The sequence below is a fragment of the Boleophthalmus pectinirostris genome, unplaced genomic scaffold (assembly GCF_026225935.1).
Source record: "Boleophthalmus pectinirostris isolate CB_2022bp ecotype Guang Dong unplaced genomic scaffold, ASM2622593v1 HiC_scaffold_1, whole genome shotgun sequence".
Classification (NCBI taxonomy): domain Eukaryota; kingdom Metazoa; phylum Chordata; class Actinopteri; order Gobiiformes; family Gobiidae; genus Boleophthalmus; species Boleophthalmus pectinirostris.
In genome coordinates this window covers 2,783,174-2,804,993 of record NW_026570970.1, presented here as the reverse complement: position 1 = coordinate 2,804,993, position 21,820 = coordinate 2,783,174, and the positions used below count along the sequence as shown (strand labels likewise).

Sequence of the window (21,820 nt, the reverse complement as noted above, 5' to 3'; positions counted from 1 at the left end):
CAGACTGCCAGACAAGATCAAATAAAAAGGACAAGTGATCAAGTGACACTTATAAAAAGTAAAATAGTCAAGAACAAATCTGTGTGTCCCATTAACCCTTGTGCTTCAGATCAGTCCAGTATATTGTAATAATAATGATATTATTATTTACTACTACTACTACTACTACTACAACAACTAATAATAATAATAATCCAATATACTGGACTCATCTGACACACTTTGTCTATGGAAGATAAGTTGTTCCATCAGAATTTGAATTTTAAACGGCTCTGAATTTGTCTTTGTGAATTATTTTACTCTGAAAAAGAGCATCTGATTTTTTTTTTCTTCTGAATTTGAAGCACTGAAATTTCAGTGTATAGTTTTCAATGTGTTTAAAAATTCAATTTTTTTAAAATTCAAAATCATCTATAAAATATTGGATGTATTTTTTTTCAAACCCTCAAATACATCTGTCTAAATTCGCATTGTAAAATACGATGAAGAAAAATGACCCAGCCAACATCCGGGATACTGAGGCATTTGCAATCGCTCTTGCAGAGTCGATCTAACTTCTAGCCAATCACGCAACGGTATAGTAGTCACGGGAACAACCACAAGTCCACGGACGGAAATGGCAGCCGGTGGCCGCTCTTCGGTAATTATGTTCATATTTTCTAACCTTTTTCGAAGCTAATACTTATAAAATCTTACAAATAACAATTGCTTGACAACATTAATGTAAATGCTTGTACTCGCATTATTGGCGATTTGATAGAAACAACATTAATAGCGCTAGTTAATGCACTGTCATGCGCGCTCACCATAGACCACATGGCCCGCGCAAGTCAACCTGTTGTAAGGAAAACAACCACTAGGGGGCGATAGCCGCTACGGCTAATATGAAATACTGTCAACAAACATGGCAGCGCCCTTCAACGATTTGATTGCATTTTATGTAGTGAAATAGAAAGAAAATACAGTGTTCTATGTCACTTATAGTAGGCTAATAAATATATTTGGTAATTTTACAGGATAGTCAGGCTGAAATAGTGCAGTCAGCAAGGCGTTTATTACATTTGCTGACTTCGTCTGAAAGACAGTCAAGTGCAGCAATTCAAGCCTCAAGTCAAGATAACAGGGATTTGCTTCACCATTCATTTGTTGTGAGACGGCGTTCGATTTCAGCAGCAAAGACAGAGAATTTCTTGTTTTGTTTATGCATCAACAGATTACAGTGTACTTAATTATTCATGGGTTTCAAGATATGGCAACCATCCTTCATGGTTATAGAAATAAAGCTATTTAAATTAAAATATTATATCTTTTCAATGGAGAAAGGTCCTCACAAAGTCCTTCAAATCTGGAAGGAATTGTTTGTCTGAAACACATGATTACATATTTACCTTCATTATGCCCAATGTAAAAAGCTACAAATGTTTAAATAAGTGGTTGTTTTATGTCTACCAGGATCTCCTGAACCAAGTTTTGAGACGACTTCAGTCTCGCTTGGAGCTTATTCTGGAACGTATTCCTTTGGATTTGGACTCTATCATCTGAATAAAACAAGCCAACATGCTTAATTACATTTTAAACAGAACATTTTCAAACGAATCAAAAATACGGCACCTTTAACATTTTAGCAATAGTTTAGTGTTTTATCTAAAATCAGAAGGGACCGAAATAACGGCGATTAAACGTGACCCGTATCAAATACACTTTTCATTTCAGCGGACTTTTATTTTGGCGACTTTATTTTGGCAGTCTACTTCCTGTTCGGCTGCCGCACTTTCCCCTTCCTTTAGGTACACGCGCTTTTCTTCCCCTCACTCTCAGCTGCGGCTGATGTGTTTTGTCTGTAAAAACTCTCAACAAAGCTCTGGAATTTCTAAATAACGGCGTATTTCAACTGTCCTGTTAAGGTGAGTCTTTTGCCATTATGTGAATAACTCTTATATTAAATTTCAACGGTGTAAAGTGTCGCTAGTCTGTTTTATTCGAACAAAATCTTCAATTACTCCTTTAACTACCTTTTAACTTCTTTATAGTATGTTTGTTACACAACATTTTAATTTATAAACTCGGTCTAACTGTGATCTCTGCCTGGATATTTTTGACCAGTATTTGGAATTGACATTTTGATGAATACAAACTAAATGCATTTATCTGTCAAATGATTTATTTACACATAATTTACTTAATTCAACTGAACTTTGGATCAGTACTAGGATGAATAATTAATTATCAACAATTAATTATATACATTATACCTGGTTTATGTTTTAGTGCCATAACTCTGTATCGTTCCTACATATGTTACACATACTCTTGATTTAATTCGTTCATAATGTTCATGTTAAAATAACTAAGGTAATTATTTTGAACGATATACTTATTTGTGTTTCTGGCTTCCTAGGTCAGATTTCCCACGGACTGATTCTGTGATTTGAAAAACAACCTCAACTCAACAAACTTCCAGATAATGAGCTAAGAGTCTGTGCGGTGGGACAGACTATTTGTTTTGTTTTATTGGACCTGGGATTTGTACAAACTGTCTTCAAACTGTAGTTTATAATAAAACAACTGAAAATTAACTACTTTTGTTCATAGACTCTAATTCATTTATTTATTTGTTACTTTAACTTTTGTGCTTTATAATCTCATAATTTATCTTTGTCTCTCATTTTACTTTTAATACATTTATAATAATCAACCTTTTTGACTGCTGGTTGTTATTATAACCTGTGCTCCTTTAATGAACTTTTTATGTTTCCTATTTTAACACCCTTAGCCTGGCCTCGAAACTAACGTTACATAAAGCATAGTCAAAACTTCTCTTACAGATATTTTTAACATGCAATAATCTTTTTTTTTTTTTTCAGCTGAAGCAATCGGGTAAATCTGTCCCTCTACCTTAGGCCTATGTTGGGTAGAGGTCCACTGCTGACCCCTTGGTGTGTTGACAAAACTTTTGGCAGGAGTAAACAGTGTATGTGGGTAGCAGCATGTTAGGATTCTTCTGTGACTCACACCACTGATGCCCCGTCTCCTAGCAGCGACGTATCTCTAACCTTGACGTTTGGCACAGATTCCCATTATGCCTGCACTCTTTTGCCAACTTTATTGTTTTTATTTTGTGATGACAGTACATTACCCGTTTGTATGTTAACATCTTTATTTTTGGGTAATATAACGATATTAGTATTGTCTTTTATCACTCGCTGCGCTGCCTTAGTATTTTGGTCTGCACCAAATTTAGAAAAAGACACAGTATCACTCATGTTTAGTGTAATCTTGTAATGCCAATACAGTTGACTTCATTAGTTCACTTTTTATTTTTTTTTTTTTTTTTTTGAATGCCAAATTTGCCTCTTCTGTTCAAGTTACTTTGTGATTTATTTCCCTAGGTTCAGGAAAAATCAAGTCTTGAAGTGGCTTTGCTAGGAGGGCCTTTGCTGTCCATTTTAAAGGAGTTGTCATGGTTATTTGCTCATCATAAATTAATTTATGCAGTGGGTCAATAATTTCAGCGTAGTTTGGAATCCACTGTCTGCAATAATTTTGTAAGACCTAAAAATGATACAAGTTGTTTTTCAGTAATAGTCTTCGGAGCAGACAAAATCACAGTTTTTCTGCTTTCTGCTATAGTTTTTCCTCCTGCATGTAAGGCGTTTTTGAGCTGTTGTTGATACGGACCCTGCGTATCATCACTTTCTTCTAATCCACTGTGTGTTTTAAACACTTTGGTCATTCTAATTTTGAAGTCCTCAAGTTTTTCATCTTCTTTTTGTTTGGTTCTGGAAATTTCACTATAATTAGCCAGTTTCTTGTATCTAGTTTTAGTTCTCTCTGCCAGGGCTTGTATTCTGACAGTCAAGTCCTGAGCATCATGTTTTAGAGATTTACCATCAGTTCCTGAGGGATCCCAGTCACCTCTGACATGGCTCCAATTGGAGCCCAGCGCAGCCATCCAGGCCTGCTGCGTCTCAAGACCATTTAATTTATAGGAGTCTCTGAGAGCCTCCATTTCAATACAGAACTGATTTACATCGTCTTTGTAAGGTGTAATGCCTTCTACGGCCTTCTTTACATCCTCAGCTGTCCAAGTTCTGTATACAAATATAATCTCACTCTGGTCTGCGAGTGGAGACCCCTGCCTGCGTAGACATAAGCGGTTCTAGGTCAGGGTATGTTTTGTCTGGAGTTTCGAGCCCCCCCCCCCCCCCCCGTAGCATAAGGCGGAGGAAGGAATGCAGCGTGTGCTGCAGCACTGTCCTTCACATGTGTAACCATGTCTTGTGGGACTTGTTGTGCAGGTGGTTGTAGTGGGCGTCTGATAACAACAACTGTCTCATAATCTTCTTTGTTTTGGAAAAGCATTGTGTCGGCTTTCGATAGAATTTCTTTATTTTCCTGCTTTCTTTTCAGACGTCTCTCTTTAAGTCTGGCTGTGTCTAACCAATTGTCTAACTCTCTAATGCCGTTTTTACGCATTTTCCTTTCATTATTTTTGGTTCTTTCTTTAATTTGTGCGCGCAGTGCCTCAAGGTCTGACACATTAAGTCGCCCCTCAAAATTGTATTTTGTTATCCATTTATCCAAATATTTAACGTTACTCTTGTCATTATTTTCAAGAACTTTATAATCCTTGCATTTTAGCCTATCTCTAGGTCTCCCTGTAGAATGTTTGTTACCCATATTAAAAGAATTTGGACCAGTCCTATCACTCCTGGGGAGGTCTCTAAGAACTGGTTTAACTTTTCTTGATTGAGATAGTGATTAACTTATCTTTGTGGTATTTCTCACTTCAACCCGTCAAGGTGGAGAAATCTTGTCTTTACATCCACAAAGACTCACTATTTCCTTTCTCAATCGATTGGTATGAGGACAACAACCTAGTGGTTATTATCTTCCATTCACACAACCAGTCACACTCAGTTTTTATTATTTTCAATTTTTAAATTTTTATTGATTTTCTTATTTTCTCGGCGCCAACGGAATTTAACCCTGGAGGACTCCGGCAGGAATTTAACCCTGGGAGGACTCCGGCATCCTTCACATTATCTACGGAATTTAACCCGGGGGACTCCGGCATCCTTCATTATCTACGGAATTTAACCCGGGAGGACTCCGCCATCCTGTATAAACGGACTTTTACTCACTAGCCTGTCAAATTACATCTAGTAGTGGGGCTCCGCCGCCCTCTCACCTATTAGAGCCTAGGATTTATAGGGTTTCTCTACGCGCAATGACCCCCAGTCACTCGCTAGTAGTAGTACTTTATTTTTTAGCGTATTATTGTCCAGCATAGCGTTAGATTTACGAAATGTTTATTACGTGGTCGTTAGCATATAACTTCATTTCGATGCTAATCGCTACGTCAATGAACAATGCAAAAACAATTCTACATGTGGCAGTGATTTCTATCAGGCTCTGGTGTTACTCACGTGTAGTTGAGTGGTTGTAAGTCTTCAAAACAGTCCTGGTATTTCATAGTTTGTGGTGATAGATGGCTAACGCTAAGACGAAATTGGGGCTAACACTGGGTCTATACAGGTCTATAAGCATTTCATCCAAATCGGTATCTTACATTCTACATGGATGTGTGTTTGGCACTTGTATTGTAGGCTATAGATGTTACGAGATCAATGTTCTGAGGTGGAAAAACAGAGAAACTTACATTTTCATCCTTCAGTGTCTGGATGACTCCCTCCTCTGTGTTACGCTCCCTCAAAAAAGCAGCAGTTGAGCATCTATTGCTACATGAACAGACGGTAAACAATTAGGACAATTTTACTGTCACTTTACTCCATAACATTTCCACTATAAGCAAGAAGCATTAGCTCACTAGTATTTAAGCTAGCATTTTGTTTTGTTTTTTTATTTAGCTATAGCATGCACACTATGCCACGCTACTACACGATCCTGGATTTTATACAAGCCTATATAAAATATAGGGGGGGGAGACATATAAATAATGATATATCTTACCTTTATTTGTGTCTGCTGAAGTCCGAGGTCCAGCTAGCCATGCAAGAAGGACTTGCCAAATCAACCGAACACCACGCCCTGTTTGTTTAATTGGCGGCATTTTCTTAATTCGTGGGAACGATTTAGCTAAAATGTGGGAACGATTTAATCAAAACGTGCGAACGATATATCTAAAACGTGCGAACGATTTAGCTAAAGTGTGGGAACGATTTAATCAAAACGTGCGAACGATATATCTAAAACGTGCAAACGATATATCTAAAACGTGCGAACGATTTAGCTAAAGTGTGGGAACGATTTAATCAAAACGTGCGAACGATATATCTAAAACGTGCAAACGATATATCGTGCGAACGATTTAGCTAAAGTGTGGGAACGATTTAATCAAAACGTGCGAACGATATATCTAAAACGTGCAAACGATATATCTAAAACGTGCGAACGATTTAGCTAAAGTGTGGGAATGAATTATATATTGTGGGAACGAAATAGTATTTTGAGGCCACGATTTAATATCTTTTTTCGCGTACGTGATCGGGATGTCATCGGGCGAGCTCCGTAGTAAAAAGCAGATTTCCCGTTTCCGTGACTGCGATGCCAGATTTTATCTCGCATACGGACTGAACCAGAACTAAACCAGGACTATACCAGGTCTAAACCAGGTCTAAACCAGGACTAAACCAGGTCTGAACCAGGTCTGAACCAGGACTGAACCAGGTCTGAACCAGGACTAAACCAGGTCTAAACCAGGACTAATCCAATACTAAACCAGGACTAAACCAGGACTAAACCAGGTCTAAACCAGGACTAATCCAATACTAAACCAGGACTACATGTTTTATGACTCATGTAAATTTTGATGTAAATCACAGATTCTCTTCCAACAGTTTGTGATGTTTTCATAATCATCCAGGGCATGTGTCACATATTTTACAACATGATTTATTTAAACATTTTCACTTTATTAACTTCTTAACTTAATTTAACTATAACAGAACATAAAATTACAAAATCAGATTAACCTGTAATAAGTTGTTTGAAGAGAATCAGTGATTTACACACAAGTTAAATGAGTTAAGTTGAAATCACAGATGTGCATAAAATCATCTTATATTATAATTTTTTAATAATTCCTGGAACATAACATAGAACACATGTTATTACCAAACAGTTTAGAAGATACAGTTCAGGTGGGGGGGTTCAGGTGGGGGGGGGGGGGAGTTCAGGTGGGGGGGTTCAGGTGGGGGTTCAGGTGGGGGGGTTCAGGTGGGGGGGTTCAGGTGGGGGTTCAGGTGGGGGGTTCAGGTGGGGGGGTTCAGGTGGGGGGGTTCAGGTGGGGGCCGATGCGTGGGTCTCCTCTCAGTTTCTGCTCCAGGTCCTTGTACTTCTGGGGACCGCACTCCTTAAGCCTGCACACACACACACACATGCACAACACACACACACAAACAAACACACACACAAACACACACACAACACACACACACAACACACACACAGATTTTATAAAAGCCCTATGTAATATAATAATCCTAACTCCTCACACTAAACAATCATTCTTAAAAAACGATTTGTTCATTATGAATTAAGTCTAAATGTAACTGTCGTGCCAATGGAGATGAGGCTAATAAATCCACTGTGCACACGTCCATGTATTTCTTGGAATAACTTTGGACCTGGTTTTGTTTAAAACAGCACAAATCTGGTATGGTGCAGTTAAAGTGTTTTCAGTGTTGTTTGAAACGTTAACCGAAGTGTTTTCAGTGTGTTCTTACATTTCGAGGCGTTTCCGGGCGATGTGGATCTGTCTGGGCTTGGTGAGGTCGTCCGGCTGCTGCTCCTGAAGATCTCTGCTCTCCTTAAAAACACACACAGGAAAACTCTGAATAACTCTGAGCACAAACACTGGGCCTGTCACAGTGAAGAGTTTATGCGGTAGACCGTGATGATCTCAGGGGCCTGTAGAACTCTACGGAAGATTCACTGTTTTTAAAGAAATCTCCAAACTTCTGATCCACAAATGTCTCACCTTCTCATTATTTGTTTGTGATCGGCTCCACAGATTTATATTACCTGGTCGATGCGCTCCTGGATGAGCGTGGCGCGTTGGACCATGCGGTTCCTAAAGTCCTGGAGACAGTCCTGGTACAGGGTCTGGACCTGGTCCGGTCTCAGCTCCATGTTTCCGTTTAGACGCATCAGCGCCGGAGCCAACAGGTCCTTCTGCTGCTGCTCCAACCAGCGCAGCTCCTCCCCCAGCAGCACCGCCTGCACCCACAGTCACAACACAACCACAACCTCAACCACAACCTCAACCACAACCTCAACCTCAACCACAACCTCAACCACAACCTCAACCACAACCTCAACCTCAACCACAACCTCAACCACAACCTCAACCTCAACACAACCTCAACCTCAACCTCAACCAACCTCAACCACAACCTCAACCACAACCTCAACCTCAACCTCAACCACAACCTCAACCACAGTTTATCCATGGAAAGCATCTTGAGACGCGACGTCTCGATTTCAAGACGGACCAAGAACACACAACATACAGTTACACACAGTTCCACAACAACACATACAACAAGACAATATATACAGTGGTCCCTCGTTTATCACGGGGTTACGTTCTAAAAATAACCCGTGACAGGTGAAATCCGTGAAGTAGTCAACTTTATATTTTACAATTATTCTATCTGTTTTAAGTGTGTAAAACCCCTCACCACAAACTTTATACACTTTTCTCACACAGGACACTTACAACACTTTTTACATCCTTCTTAACCCTCTCCAGGCAGGTGTTGCAGATTTGCAATAGCTAAATTCCAAGTACCTACTTACTCCACATCCATATTTTATGAGCTTTTTTTACTCAGGAGCCTTTTTTCCCATCCATGCTGATAAACGTGGACGATGCAGACTGTGCAAGAATAGCTACATGCAAATGGTCTGCCAGAAGTGCAAAATACTTTTTTTGTTTACAAAGGATAAAAAAGTCAGAATTGTATATTACTACCCCATATTATAATTTTCCCCAAATATCAGATTTTTCCCGATACTAAAAATTAATTTGAGCCTGAGAGGGTTAAAACTTATTGCTGCTGTCGTCCTTTTGTTATTTTCCTCCTTTATGTAACAAACCGAAGATTCATTTATTCTATAATGGAGTCCTACAGCGCAGAGTCCTGCACCGTGTAATACATCACTACCCGCCTGCATACCCACCCGCCCGGAAAATTCCAGAACATTAAAACTCGCCCGTTTCAGCAACTAATTGCCCGCGGGGACCCGACCCAGTGCAGGACTCTGCTTCAGCCATGTAACGTCTCTCTTCCTTCAGTGTGTCCACAAGTCCAACTTTTTGTGTGATGGTTAAATCTTCCTCTGTCTTTTGGGAGCGAGCGCAGGAGACTTTGTCAGTGCAGAACGTTTCGTCGACATTGTGGGTTTTGTCGGAGAGAAAACTCTCAAACATACAACACTTCAGAATCACACTGATACAGATCCAACAATTATGTACATTTGTCAAACTGAACACATTCTGTACTGTACAGGAGACACGGCACGGAGGAGATTGATTGACAGTGATCTACAGTCTCTTAGCCAATCAGGACGCAGGGGGAGGGACACACTGCACGTTCATACACTGTAAAAAAAAAGCATGCAAAATTGCACACAAAAAAATCAGCGAAACAGCGAGACCACGAAAAGTGAACCACCTTATAGCGAGAGACGACTGTACACACAAACACAAACACAAAATACCAATGGATGACAGTGAAGTTTGCAAAATATAAAACCTTTAAAAAACAAAATGAAAAAAACATGTATTTTGTGTTCTTGCTCAGATATTCGTGTGTATTTGTGTGTTTGTGTGTATTTGTGTGTGTGTTTGTATTTGTGTGTTTGTGTGTGTGTTTGTGTGTATTCATGTGTGTTTGTGTTTGTGTGTATTTGTGTGTGATTTGTGTGTGTTTGTGTGTGTGTTTGTGTGTATTTGTGTGTATTTGTGTGTGTGTGTGTGTTGTGTGTGTGTTTGTGTGTGTGTTCGTGTGTGTTTGTGTGTATTTGTGTGTTTGTGTGTGTGTGTGTGTGTGTGTGTGTGTTGTGTGTGTGTTGTGTGTGTATTTGTGTGTATTGTGTGTGTTTGTGTGTGTGTGTGTTGTGTGTTTGTGTGTGTGTGTGTGTGTATTGTGTGTTGTGTGTTTTGTGTGTATTTGTGTGTTGTGTGTGTGTGTGTGTTGTGTGTGTTGTGTTTGTGTGTGTGTGTGTGTTTGTGTGTATTGTGTGTGTGTTTGTGTGTGTGTGTGTGTGTGTTTGTGTGTATTGTGTGTTATTTGTGTGTGTGTGTTGTGTGTGTGTGTGTTTGTGTGTATTCATGTGTTTGTGTGTGTGTGTTGTGTGTATTGTGTGTGTGTGTTTTGTGTGTGTGTGTGTTTTGTGTGTGTATTGTTTGTGTGTATTTGTGTGTGTGTGTGTGTGTGTTTGTGTGTGTGTTGTGTGTGTGTTTTGTGTGTATTGTGTGTGTGTGTTGTGTTGTGTGTATTCATGTGTTTATTTGTGTGTGTGTGTGTGTATTCGTGTGTGTGTTTATTGTGTGTGTTTGTGTGTTGTGTGTGTGTATTTGTGTGTGTGTTTGTGTTTCATGTGTGTGTGTGTTTGTGTGTGTGTTTGTGTTATTTGTGTGTGTTTTGTGTGATTTGTGTGTGTGTGTGTTTGTGTGTATTCGTGTGTATTTGTGTGTGTGTGTGTGTATTCATGTGTTATTTGTGTTTGTGTGTTTTGTGTGTGTTGTGTGTGTTTTGTGTGTTGCATGTGTTTATTTGTGTTTGTGTGTGTGTGTATTCATGTGTTTATTGTGTGTGTGTGTGTGTATTCATGTGTTTATTTGTGTGTTTGTGTGTTTATTTGTGTGTTTGTGTTTATGTGTATTGTGTTGTGTGTTTATTTGTGTGTTGTGTGTATTCATGTGTGTGTTTGTGTGTGTATTTGTGTGTTTGTGTGTGTTTTGTGTTTGTGTGTATTGTGTTTCATGTGTTTATTTGTGTGTTGTGTGTATTCATGTGTTTATTTGTGTGTTTGTGTGTATTCATGTGTTTATTTGTGTGTTTGTGTGTATTCATGTGTGTGTTTGTGTGTTTATTTGTGTGTTTGTGTGTATTCATGTGTGTATTTGTGTGTTTGTGTGTATTCATGTGTGTGTTTGTGTGTGTATTTGTGTGTATTCATGTGTGTATTTGTGTGTGTTGTGTGTGTGTATTTGTGTGTTTGTGTGTATTCATGTGTGTGTTTGTGTGTGTATTTGTGTGTTTGTGTGTATTCATGTGTGTATTTGTGTGTGTGTGTGTGTGTTTGTGTGTGTATTTGTGTGTTTGTGTGTATTCATGTGTGTGTTTGTGTGTGTATTTGTGTGTGTTTGTGTGTGTATTCATGTGTGTATTTGTGTGTTTGTGTATTCATGTGTTTATTTGTGTGTGTTTGTGTGTTTATTTGTGTGTTTGTGTGTATTCATGTGTTTATTTGTGTGTTTGTGTGTATTCATGTGTTTATTTGTGTGTGTGTTTGTGTGTATTCATGTGTTTATTTGTGTGTGTTTGTGTTTGTGTGTGTATTCATGTGTGTGTTTGTGTGTGTATTTGTGTGTTTGTGTGTATTCATGTGTGTGTTTGTGTGTATTGTGTGTTTCATGTGTGTGTGTGTGTTGTGTGTATTCATGTGTTGTGTGTTTGTGTGTGTATTTGTGTGTGTTTGTGTGTATTCATGTGTGTGTTTGTGTGTATTGTGTGTATTCATGTGTGTGTTTGTGTGTGTTTGTGTGTTTGTGTGTATTCATGTGTGTATTTGTGTGTTTGTGTGTATTCATGTGTGTGTTTGTGTGTGTATTTGTGTGTTTGTGTGTATTCATGTGTGTGTTTGTGTGTATGTGTGTATTCATGTGTGTGTTTGTGTGTGTTTTTGTGTGTTTGTGTGTATTCATGTGTGTGTTTGTGTGTGTATTGTGTGTATTCATGTGTTGTTTGGTGTGTGTATTTGTGTGTATGTGTGTATTCATTGTGTGTGTTTGTGTGTATGTGTGTATTCATGTGTGTGTTTGTGTGTGTGTATTTGTGTGTGTGTTGTGTGTATTCATGTGTGTGTTTGTGTGTATTGTGTGTATTCATGTGTGTGTTTTGTGTGTGTATTTGTGTGTTGTTTGTGTGTATTCATGTGTGTGTTGTGTGTATGTTGTGTGTGTGTGTGTGTGTGTGTATTTGTGTGTTTGTGTGTATTCATGTGTGTGTTTGTGTGTGTATGTGTGTATTCATGTGTGTGTTTTGTGTGTGTATTTGTGTGTTTGTGTGTATTCATGTGTGTATTTGTGTGTTTGTGTGTATTCATGTGTGTGTTGTGTGTTTATTTGTGTGTTTATTTGTGTGTATTCATGTGTGTATTTGTGTGTACCCTCTCCCTGCGTTTCCGGGCCAGGCTGGTTCCAGACGTGGTCCAGGGACGTGTCTCCAGCTGCACCTCCTTCTCCTCCACAGCTCTGCTCTGCACCAGGGACTGCACCTGCCGACACAGGAGGAGGACAGGGTCAGTGTGACTCCACGGACAAGTCATGTGGAAAGAAACAATCAAACAGACGCTGGACCTGAACGACTGTGTGACGGAACTGCCACATGAGCATGAGGATGGACAGTCTGCACATCTCATAGTATTGGTTGTTTTTCCTAAATATTGGCATTGATTCAATATTGAAAACATTTCTGATCTTTAGAAAGTCATAAGGTACAAGGGACGGGCATTCGATGAAATTTTCTTAATCAATCGTCAGAAGAATTAACGATTATCGATTAATCATGAACGTTTTTATATTAAAATGATCATCATTATTATTACTATCTGCACTAATCTGTATAAATAAATTCAACTTTACGACATATAAACATAACGACTCTAGATCCACATCAGCTGTTTGACATTATAATGTGTTTAATTCAGTTTTGTTCAAATCTCACAGAAACAAAACTTAAAACCACATCACTAATTTACATAAACTAAGTGAAGATAAAACTCCAGCTCTTGTGTCGCTGATGTGGTTCAACTTGTGTTGGATTAAAAGACATGACTCAGGTGAACACAGGTTAGTGTGACCAGATTTGTGTTTGTCAAAACCAGGACAGCGTACGGGGGGAGGGGGGCGGGGCCTCGTCATCCACATTGAGCGACTCTCACCTGGAAAAACTTTTTCCCACTGGACACAGAAACATATGTGCTGCTTTATACACTGTGCACATGGACTCACACTTGTCCCAACGCAACGGAAAGTGTGGAATTTCTTGTACAAATCCTGGTTAAATCCACATTTGTGCAGAGACACATGTACACACCTGTTTGGTCACACTACACACAGCAATTAATCAATTATCGATTAATCAACTAATCATGCCCATCCCTATAAGGTACATGTGAGAAATTTATGGGAACTGAACTTCACTGTTGTGGACCATTTTAAACAGATCTGAGTGACCTGAGGATGCCGTGCTTCGAGTCTTTTTGGGGAGGGTTTTTTCCTGCGTCTGCGTTTCTCCTCTGCACCTGTCACTGTCTTTAGGCGCTTCAGTCAGGCTTATTAAAACCCTTATTAGTATTAGTTGTTGTTTTGAATAAAATCTCTCTGGCTACGTTCAGACTGCAGGTTTAATGCTCAATTCGGATATTTTTTTGTGAAATCCGATGTTTTTTCGAGGTCGTTCACATTTCCAGTTAAATGTGACTTGTATGTGACTCCAGTGTGAACATTAAACGGCCCAAAAGTGTCCCACATGTGACACTGGAGACACGACGACGTCAACCGCAGCGAGCGTCTCTGTGTTTACACAAGTTGTCCAAACATGGACGCAGCATCGAGCACCTGGAGATTTTAAAGTTCCTCTCGTACCGGAGCCAGAACATGAACAACTTACTTGTTTTAAGGAGGAGATTGAGAAGGAGAAGGACGAGGTTTTTGGTCGTGGTGTTTTGTGGTGAGTGGAGATGTGCTTCACTTCAGTCACACGGAGTTCATTAACAATTTTCTCCTACTTCAGCGCAGAATAGTGACGTTTGTGTCTTGTTGATAACGTGTAGGTGGATGAATGGTGACCTGACCGTTCACACTGAAGTCACATGTCAAAAGATCAGATATGTATCAGTTTCAGGAGCACATATCCAAGTGTCCTGGGTCACATTTGAAAAAATCGGATCTGTGTCCTTCAGACTGTTGGTAAAAGATCAGATACAGGAACATAGAGGCCAAAAAGTTGGATTTGGGTCACTTCAGGTGCAGTGTGAACGTAGCCTAAGTTTGCACGTTGGGTTTGTGTAGAAGTGTCGTCTGTACCGAGCTCATCGAGTTCTTGATCTGTCTGATGGTCTTCTGCTCGTGCTCCATGAGGCTGTGGAGGAGCTGCTGGAGCTGGGGCAGTTTGAGCGTCTCTCCCTGACCATCCACCTGGAACACGAGGAGCACAGGTCCACACGACAGGTTTAGTTTAGTTTAAAACACCTTTTCTGACAAATATTACAACTCAGAACCAAGGCGGGTTTGAGGAGAGCACCTGAAATGTGGAGACCATGTCCATGGTGAAGTCTCCAGCCTTCTGCTTCTTGGTGGACTCGGTGGGTTTCTTGAAGCTCCTCTTGGACGGGATGAAGAGGTTGTCCTCCAGGTGATAGGTCACCTCTATGCGCCTCTCAGCCAATAGGAACTCTCGCTTTGCTATGTCCTCACCTGCAGCTTTGGACGGGTCTCTGTGGAACTGCTCCACCACCTCCTGCGGACACAGCTCAAGATCACGGTCCGGTTTAGGTAGTTGTAGTTCTAACTCACCTGTTGTAGTTCTAACTCACCTGTTGTAGTTCTAACTCACCTGTTGTAGTTCTAACTCACCTGTTGTAGTTCTAACTCACCTGTTGTAAGCTCTAACTCACCTGTTGTAGTTGTTGTAGTTCTAACTCACCTGAGTTCTAACTGTTGTAGTTCTAACTCACCTGTTGTAGTTCTAACTCACCTGTTGTAGTTTTCTAACTCACTCTAACTCTGTTGAAGCTCTGTTGTAGTTCTAAACTCACCTGTTGTAGTTCTAACTCACTCACCTGTTGTAGTTTCTAACTCACCTGTTGTAGTTCTAAACTCACCTGTTGAAACTCACCTGTCTAACTCACCTGTTTGTAGTTCTAACTCACCTGTTTGTAGTTCTAACTCACCTGTTTGTAGTTCTAACTCACCTGTTGTAGTTCTAACTCACCTGTTGTAGTTCTAACTCACCTGTTGCTAACTCACCTGTTGACCTGTTGTAGTTCTAACTCACCTGTTTGTAGTTCTAACTCACCTGTTGTAGTTCTAACTCACCTGTTGTAGTTCTAACTCACCTGTTGTAGTTCTAACTCACCTGTTGTAGTTCTAACTCACACTCTACTACTCTCACCTGTTTGTAGTTCTAACTCACCTGTTGAAGCTCTAACTCACCTGTTGAAGCTCTAACTCACCTGTTTGTAGTTCTAACTTACCTGTTGTAGTTCTAACTCACCTGCTTGTCTAACTCACCTGTTCTAACTCACCTGTTGTAGTTCTAACTCACCTGTTCTGCTAGTTCTAACTCACCTGTTGTAGTTCTAACTCACCTGTTGTAGTTCTAACTCACCTGTTGTAGTTCTAACTCACCTGTTGCTGTTAGCTAAACGAGCTCTTTCTGGTCAGATTGTGTTCAAATAACGATCAGATTAAGTCTCACTTGAGTAACAGAACTTCTATCAGAGTAGTGCCTACAGTTAGCGTCCCAAGTGTGTATTACCAGAATGTTCCATGAGCCCTCGGTGTTGTCCTCGCCGTCCTCTTTGCTGGTTTTGGCGTCTGCGGGGCGCCTGAACTGCGTGTCTCGTTGGAACAGGAAGTCCCGGCGCTTCTCGAAGGTCTCGATCATGTGGTCGCCTCGCTCCAGTCGGCGCACCAGCCCGTCCGGCCGGAACGACACGAAACGCATCTCCCGCTCTGGGGTCACGGCGGGGTCAGAGGGGTCGGGGCAGGCCTCCGGGACCCGAGTGTTGAACCTGTGGACTGAAACATGAAAAATTTGAAATGCCCTGCTACTTTAGTTGACTGTTTTTGCTGGTTGGGCCAAACCAAGACGAGTTTAACCCAGAGACAGTGAAGGTCAAATCAGACAGTATAATAAAAGTGGACTAAGGGAGTGTGACGTCACCCAGAGCATTCAGTTGCAGCCAAATGAAGCTCAGCAAGGCCGCAGTTATATTAGCAGGCCCCAGGTTGGTCTGTTATTACTGTATTTTTCAGACAGTGTCACTTTTGTTCCTGGTTTGTGTGTTTCCTGTGACTTATTCTCCGGTGTGACGTCTATATTAAAATGTTTGAGTGAAGTGTGGAGAGGTTCTAGTCTTGTGTGTGAGTATCTGCTGCTCCTGTTCCTCCTGTACCACTGTCACTTGGCTCTACTGCAGAAACCCGGGAGGATGCACCATGAAACTTTCCTGAAGTCACTGGATGGATGGACAAAGCCTGGACTTCAGTGACACCGAAACCATCCTGTCGGGATTCAGAAAGACCTGAATAATTCTAACTGGAACTGATGTCGAGTCTGACGACAGCGACACAGAAGAGTTTGCGTCGCTCTGTTTACCTCCGGAGGTCGAGTTGTTCAGAAGTGACACCGAGGATGAAGAATTGAATGGATTTAGTGATTTGGAGTGAGATGGAGAGTTTGGTTAAACTTGTTCTGTTCTGTTGTTTATGTTATAGTTTATCTGAAGAACTGTTCATATGTGACGTTAACAGTCTGTTGTTCTCTGTTCTATTGTTTTTACTACAACTTGACTTTACACAGGAAATGTCTGCTCCTGATCTCTCATTTTATCAAATCCATTTCCCCCAAAAAGTGTGACTTATTATCTGAAAAATATAGTAATATCATCATTTCTTGATTTGACAAAATAGTGACATAAAAATGTATCGAGGATCTTGTCCAGCAAGTTCATACGAATATTTAAAGACCAAAATGACAATGGAGTGTGGAGGCCTAAAGGGGAGAGTGTTTAGTTTCACCGTAACGAGGATTTTCATGTCTGTGTGCCATGTATTGTGTGTGTGTGTTTGTGTGTGTGTGTGTGTGTTTTTGTGTGTGTCATACAGATGAGGGTGTCGTCCCGGCCCGGTTTGAACGTCTCTGTGGTGAATCCTCCACTGGTCTCTCTCTCCTTCAGCCGGTCGCTTCTGTACTCGAACCACTCCCTCACCGTCTGCACCTGCCGCTCTGAACGCCACAAACACAAATCACACAAATACTACTCCAGATGTGTACTTCAAAAGTCTTAAACTACACTAAACTGACTCTCGTGATCTTTTAGCCGTGTTATAAAGTCACTACCTGCTCAAAAACAGACCTGGAGTACACACACGTTTGATTCATCCTTTAATATTAGTCTGTCTCAAATTGCTCTGTTCCACCGTGTGATGTTTGTTTTCTGTTTGAGAGCAGAACTCAGCCTCAATGTGCAGGTTTGTGTTGTTGTTAAATGTGTTTGTGATGAGGAAACTACATTAGAAGACAGATCAGGATCAGTGGGATCTGGGCCCTTTAACCCCGTCAGCTGTATGTTTATTTGATTTTTTGTTACCAGATGAGGCAGGTGTGACACCTGTCAGTGAAACCACCTGTGCTTCTCCTGTCAGGTCAAAGCTAGAACAATATTAGACAGCAATAACCAAGACAGAATCTAGTGGTGAAGTGTGAGAATACAACAGACTGGGATGGACAATCTCATTACAAACAGCAGCTTTAACAAGGTAAATTATTTTTAAAAAAAATGTTATTATGGTGTTCGTTCATCACGGCTTCACTGAGAGGGAGATACTTTTATTTTTGGACCAAAATACAACAAAAATAAAATACTTTTCATTACACAGGAACTGACTCTTATGATTTTAAATGTAGGTAATTAGAATTGTATAGTTCAGATTATACTCAATAAATCCATGTTTTAAAAATCTATGTACTATGTAATCTATGTGGTACATGTAGTACACGTGGTACATGTAGTACACGTGGTACATGTAGTACACGTGGTACATGTAGTACACGTGGTACATGTAGTACACGTGGTACATGTAGTACAGAGGAGAGACGTACTGTCGTGGTCCTGGTAGAGCGTGAGGCGGGTCACCACTCCGTCAGGGCAGAAGAACGGGATGAAGTTCTCCACTGAAGCCTGTTTGAAGTGAGTCACTTTGAATCCTTGAGGCCAGCGCAGCTCCATGTCTGAAACGGGATTTGGACAAAATGTTTCTCTGACGTTTTTAAACTATAAATCTGTTTTATTTCAGAATGCATAAGGTCAGGTTAGACACGATTCTGTTTAACACACGACAAAACATCTCAGTGAAGTTCATCATGTTCCTCCTGGTTGGACACAGCAGCAGATGTGACTTACATACAGATTATTTCATAACTGTTCCTTAGCAACCATGATGTAAACAAAGACCAAGCTGTTAGAAAAATGTGTTCAATGTAATTTTGTGTTTCAATAACTTGGACAAAAGACTCAACACCTGAACACAAATGGCACCTCAAACAATTATCAGTCTGGATTTCACAAAAAAACATTCCTCACTGCTGAAAATAAAATATAAAAAATATTTGTACCTTTCTCAGTGATGTGGATCATGGAGCACCAGGACAGGGGCATGTCGTAGCTGTACGGAGGACCTGTCTCCTGCAAACACAAGTCCACATCAGTCCACAGATACAAACAGAACATCTCAGAAACACCACAGACACCAAACCTCAGCTTCAGTCTGCTCATACTCATCCCAGTTTTTAACAGAAATATTTTAATTTGATCTAAAAAATATTCTCAGTTTATGTTCAGGTTTCATGTGAAGCTCAGGATCTCCAGAGCTCCTCCCTGAGCTGCAGAGGCTGCACTAGCACTGACCCAGGGTTGGTGCAGGTTCTGGGGTTTAGGGAGAAACGTTCAGATCAGAGACACATTTTAGATTTAAACACACTGGATTTCAGCTTTGAACAGACAACCCACATGAGAGAGTCATGTGAGGCTCATTCTGCTTCTGATTGGAGAATAAATAACTTCAATAAAGTTATAAACAACTTGTCCATCATGTTCAGTGTTTCTGTGAGACTAAATCAGCAGTACAGTTGTTATTAATAAAATAAATATTTAAAATAGCCTGGCTCATATCTGGGGACACGGTTAGATCATGTTTATAGAATTTAAAATTAAAATGTTGCACTCAGTCTCTTTAAATGACACCACACAGTGAGCGAGTGCTGCAGTTTACACAGGCAGTCTGACCTCCTCTTGGGTCTGGACACTCACCTCTTGGGTCTGGACACTCACCTCTTGGGTCTGGACACTCACCTCGTTCAGGTCCAGTCTGTTCTTGGCCAGCGCCTGCAGCTGTTTCCTGGAGGTGGTGCCAGGGACCAGAGGCTCCCAGTGAGTCCGGTCCTCCGGGTCCCACACTACGTCCTGTGTGAATAAGAAACAGTAAGAGTCTGAAGAGTCACTTCAACATCAACTAAAACTGAAAACTCACAAAATAATACAACATTTGAAAAACACATTTTCAGGAGCCTGATCAGTCAGAGTTGTATTTGGTTGATTCATGTTTGAGTAATTCTGTTTTGTCTCACATTTGAGGACTGAGAGCTCAGAAAATGTGTCTACAACAGCATCTTACACCACCGAATGTGGAGTGAATGAATAATGATTTGTAAAAGTGTCTTTGTGACACACGTCTTTGAAAGAGCTACATAAATAAACCCGACTTACCCCACCCACCGCCTCACCTGTCTCCACACAGTTTTTTAAGGTCGAGGTCAAACATGTCGAGTTTATAAATGTCATGTAGTTATTTTTCTACAGTAAAATCAAGTAAATAAAAGTGCACTGTTTCTTCCAGTGAAATGTCACTGAAGAGGAGGCTCCATTAGTTTTAATGAAGATTTGAACAAAAAGTCAGAGGAGCTGTTTCTGTGATCAAAGTGCACGTGGCAGATTCAACACATTTAAACTAAATGTACTTCATACTTTTAAACTTTTACTCCTGAATTCACCTAAAACACCCAGAGTGTGACGTCACTGCAGAGAATCAATGTGTTTACCAAAATGTAGAGTCTGGACAGTGAGAGGAGCGCCCCCGTGTGGGTGCTCGTCGTACCTGGCACCCGTTGGCGCAGTCTTCCATGTAGACGTAAACGTTGAGCTCGTTCCACACGCTCTCCACGCCCAGGAAGTCCGGGTGCTTCGTGGGGAAGGAGTTTCCGCTCAGAGGGTCAATGAAGAAGTCGTGCTCCACGCTGCGACTGCCCGCCAGCACCAGCACCCAGAAGTGAACCCTCAACCCCCACAGAGGGTCCGGGGCAGGAGGAGGGGGCGGCTCCTGCAGAGGAAGAGAACCAGGGAGTAAAGTACTTAAAAGTGAAAAGTAAAAGTTCTGAGGTATCTGTACTTTACTGAAGTACATTTTACAGTGCATACTTTGACTTCACTACATTTGAGAGCAGGTGTCTGAACTTTCTACTCCACTACATTTTTAAACTGGACTGAAAAGTAAAAGTATTTTTATTATATCAGATGAAGAGAAGAGGGAGAGTGTTTCACTGGGTCATAAAAAAGTTGAAAAATAAGAGTGAAGTTGCTTGACGAGGGTTAAGTTTAAGTCTTGTACCAAGTCTTGTATCATTTATGTCTTGTATTTTTATATTTGAACTTGTATAGCCTGTAATTTAAATTTGTTAAGCCTACATGTCCCATCATGCATCAGGGGACTGTGGGCCAGCCCACTGTGAACATGTGACCTACACCTATGACTTTAAATCTGCACTGTGATAAACATCTGGAGTTTGAGCTGATGAAGCTGAAGGGTATTTTAACTTTATCTGCCGTGTGCTATTAAAGGCTTTGAATATATTTTGAGTGCCTCAGTTTTTTTCCTACTTTGTATTTGAGACTGGTGCCTACACTGAATACACCAAAAGAACAATTCTGCACATTTTTTGCATATCCAAGTCGCTCTCCTGCCCCCAAAGCTTTGCTGAGTTTAAGTCTACGTTTACATGACGAGGGTCTGAACAGAAGATGCAAAAGTGTCGTTGTGTCTTCACTTTTTATTCCGTGTTTAGACGAGTGTTTTGGGAGGAAATCGTGAGCTTATAAGACCACGCGGCACCAATGAAATGGTCCATCACACTAAATAAGTAAACTAAACTAAACTAAAAAAAACTAATCATATTAAGTGCTTGTGGTCCATGGCTCCATATTTGAGCCAGGTTACAGCTCAGGTCTGTGGAGAGGCAAGCCCCACATGTTTTTTTTAAATAGTAAAAAACATCTGCAACTGAATAAATACAAAATAGATCTGTGTCATATTATAACAATGATAGAAGAACCAAGCAGACAAACACAGAACCTCTCCAGAGCAGCAGAACCCAACAGAAAAGTTACACAGAGAAGCTTTAACTGAGGAACCTGTTACTATGAACAACTGAACGCTGACTGTTTACAGACAGGTGAAGAGATCCTGACAGGTGCCAGGTGACAGACAGGTGCTGTGTTTATATTTACAGTGTGAGTCTGCGGCTGCTGCTGCTGCTGCTGCTCCAGTTTCTTCTGTTGCTTCAGGAGAAAGTTGCTGTGGACTTTCCGTTCTCTCTTCTTGTTGTAAGTGCTGCTGTCGTCCTGAGCCTCCTGCTCCGTCTCCTGAAGCACAGACACACGCGAGATGAACTGCACAGGAACAAACGAGAACAGGGACGACACGCTCACAAGGTCAGATTTCACA

At 40.6% G+C, this 21,820-nt stretch overlaps 1 protein-coding gene and 1 long non-coding RNA gene across 2 annotated transcripts in view; one reads left to right on the top strand and one right to left on the bottom strand.

The window, feature by feature from the left end:
• Nucleotides 1-1,544: 1,544 nt before the first annotated feature.
• On the top strand, nucleotides 1,545-2,576 carry LOC129407609 (uncharacterized). Its single transcript, XR_008631629.1, has 2 exons — nucleotides 1,545-1,904; nucleotides 2,399-2,576. It is a non-coding gene; the product is annotated as an uncharacterized LOC129407609 (long non-coding RNA).
• A 4,704-nt stretch (nucleotides 2,577-7,280) lies between these two features.
• Nucleotides 7,281-21,820, bottom strand: part of ccdc135 (coiled-coil domain containing 135) — a 24,672-nt gene continuing 10,132 nt past the window's right edge. The window contains exons 6-18 of the mRNA XM_055148843.1: nucleotides 21,604-21,738; nucleotides 20,198-20,419; nucleotides 19,396-19,506; nucleotides 18,660-18,729; nucleotides 18,147-18,275; nucleotides 17,148-17,270; nucleotides 15,798-16,060; nucleotides 14,562-14,777; nucleotides 14,345-14,455; nucleotides 12,424-12,531; nucleotides 8,047-8,241; nucleotides 7,749-7,831; nucleotides 7,281-7,382 (exon numbers count right to left, since the gene is read on the bottom strand). Coding sequence (XP_055004818.1) covers nucleotides 7,289-7,382; nucleotides 7,749-7,831; nucleotides 8,047-8,241; nucleotides 12,424-12,531; nucleotides 14,345-14,455; nucleotides 14,562-14,777; nucleotides 15,798-16,060; nucleotides 17,148-17,270; nucleotides 18,147-18,275; nucleotides 18,660-18,729; nucleotides 19,396-19,506; nucleotides 20,198-20,419; nucleotides 21,604-21,738 — 1,860 coding nt within the window. The 3' untranslated portion in view covers nucleotides 7,281-7,288. The remainder of the gene's footprint in view (nucleotides 7,383-7,748; nucleotides 7,832-8,046; nucleotides 8,242-12,423; nucleotides 12,532-14,344; nucleotides 14,456-14,561; nucleotides 14,778-15,797; nucleotides 16,061-17,147; nucleotides 17,271-18,146; nucleotides 18,276-18,659; nucleotides 18,730-19,395; nucleotides 19,507-20,197; nucleotides 20,420-21,603; nucleotides 21,739-21,820) is intronic.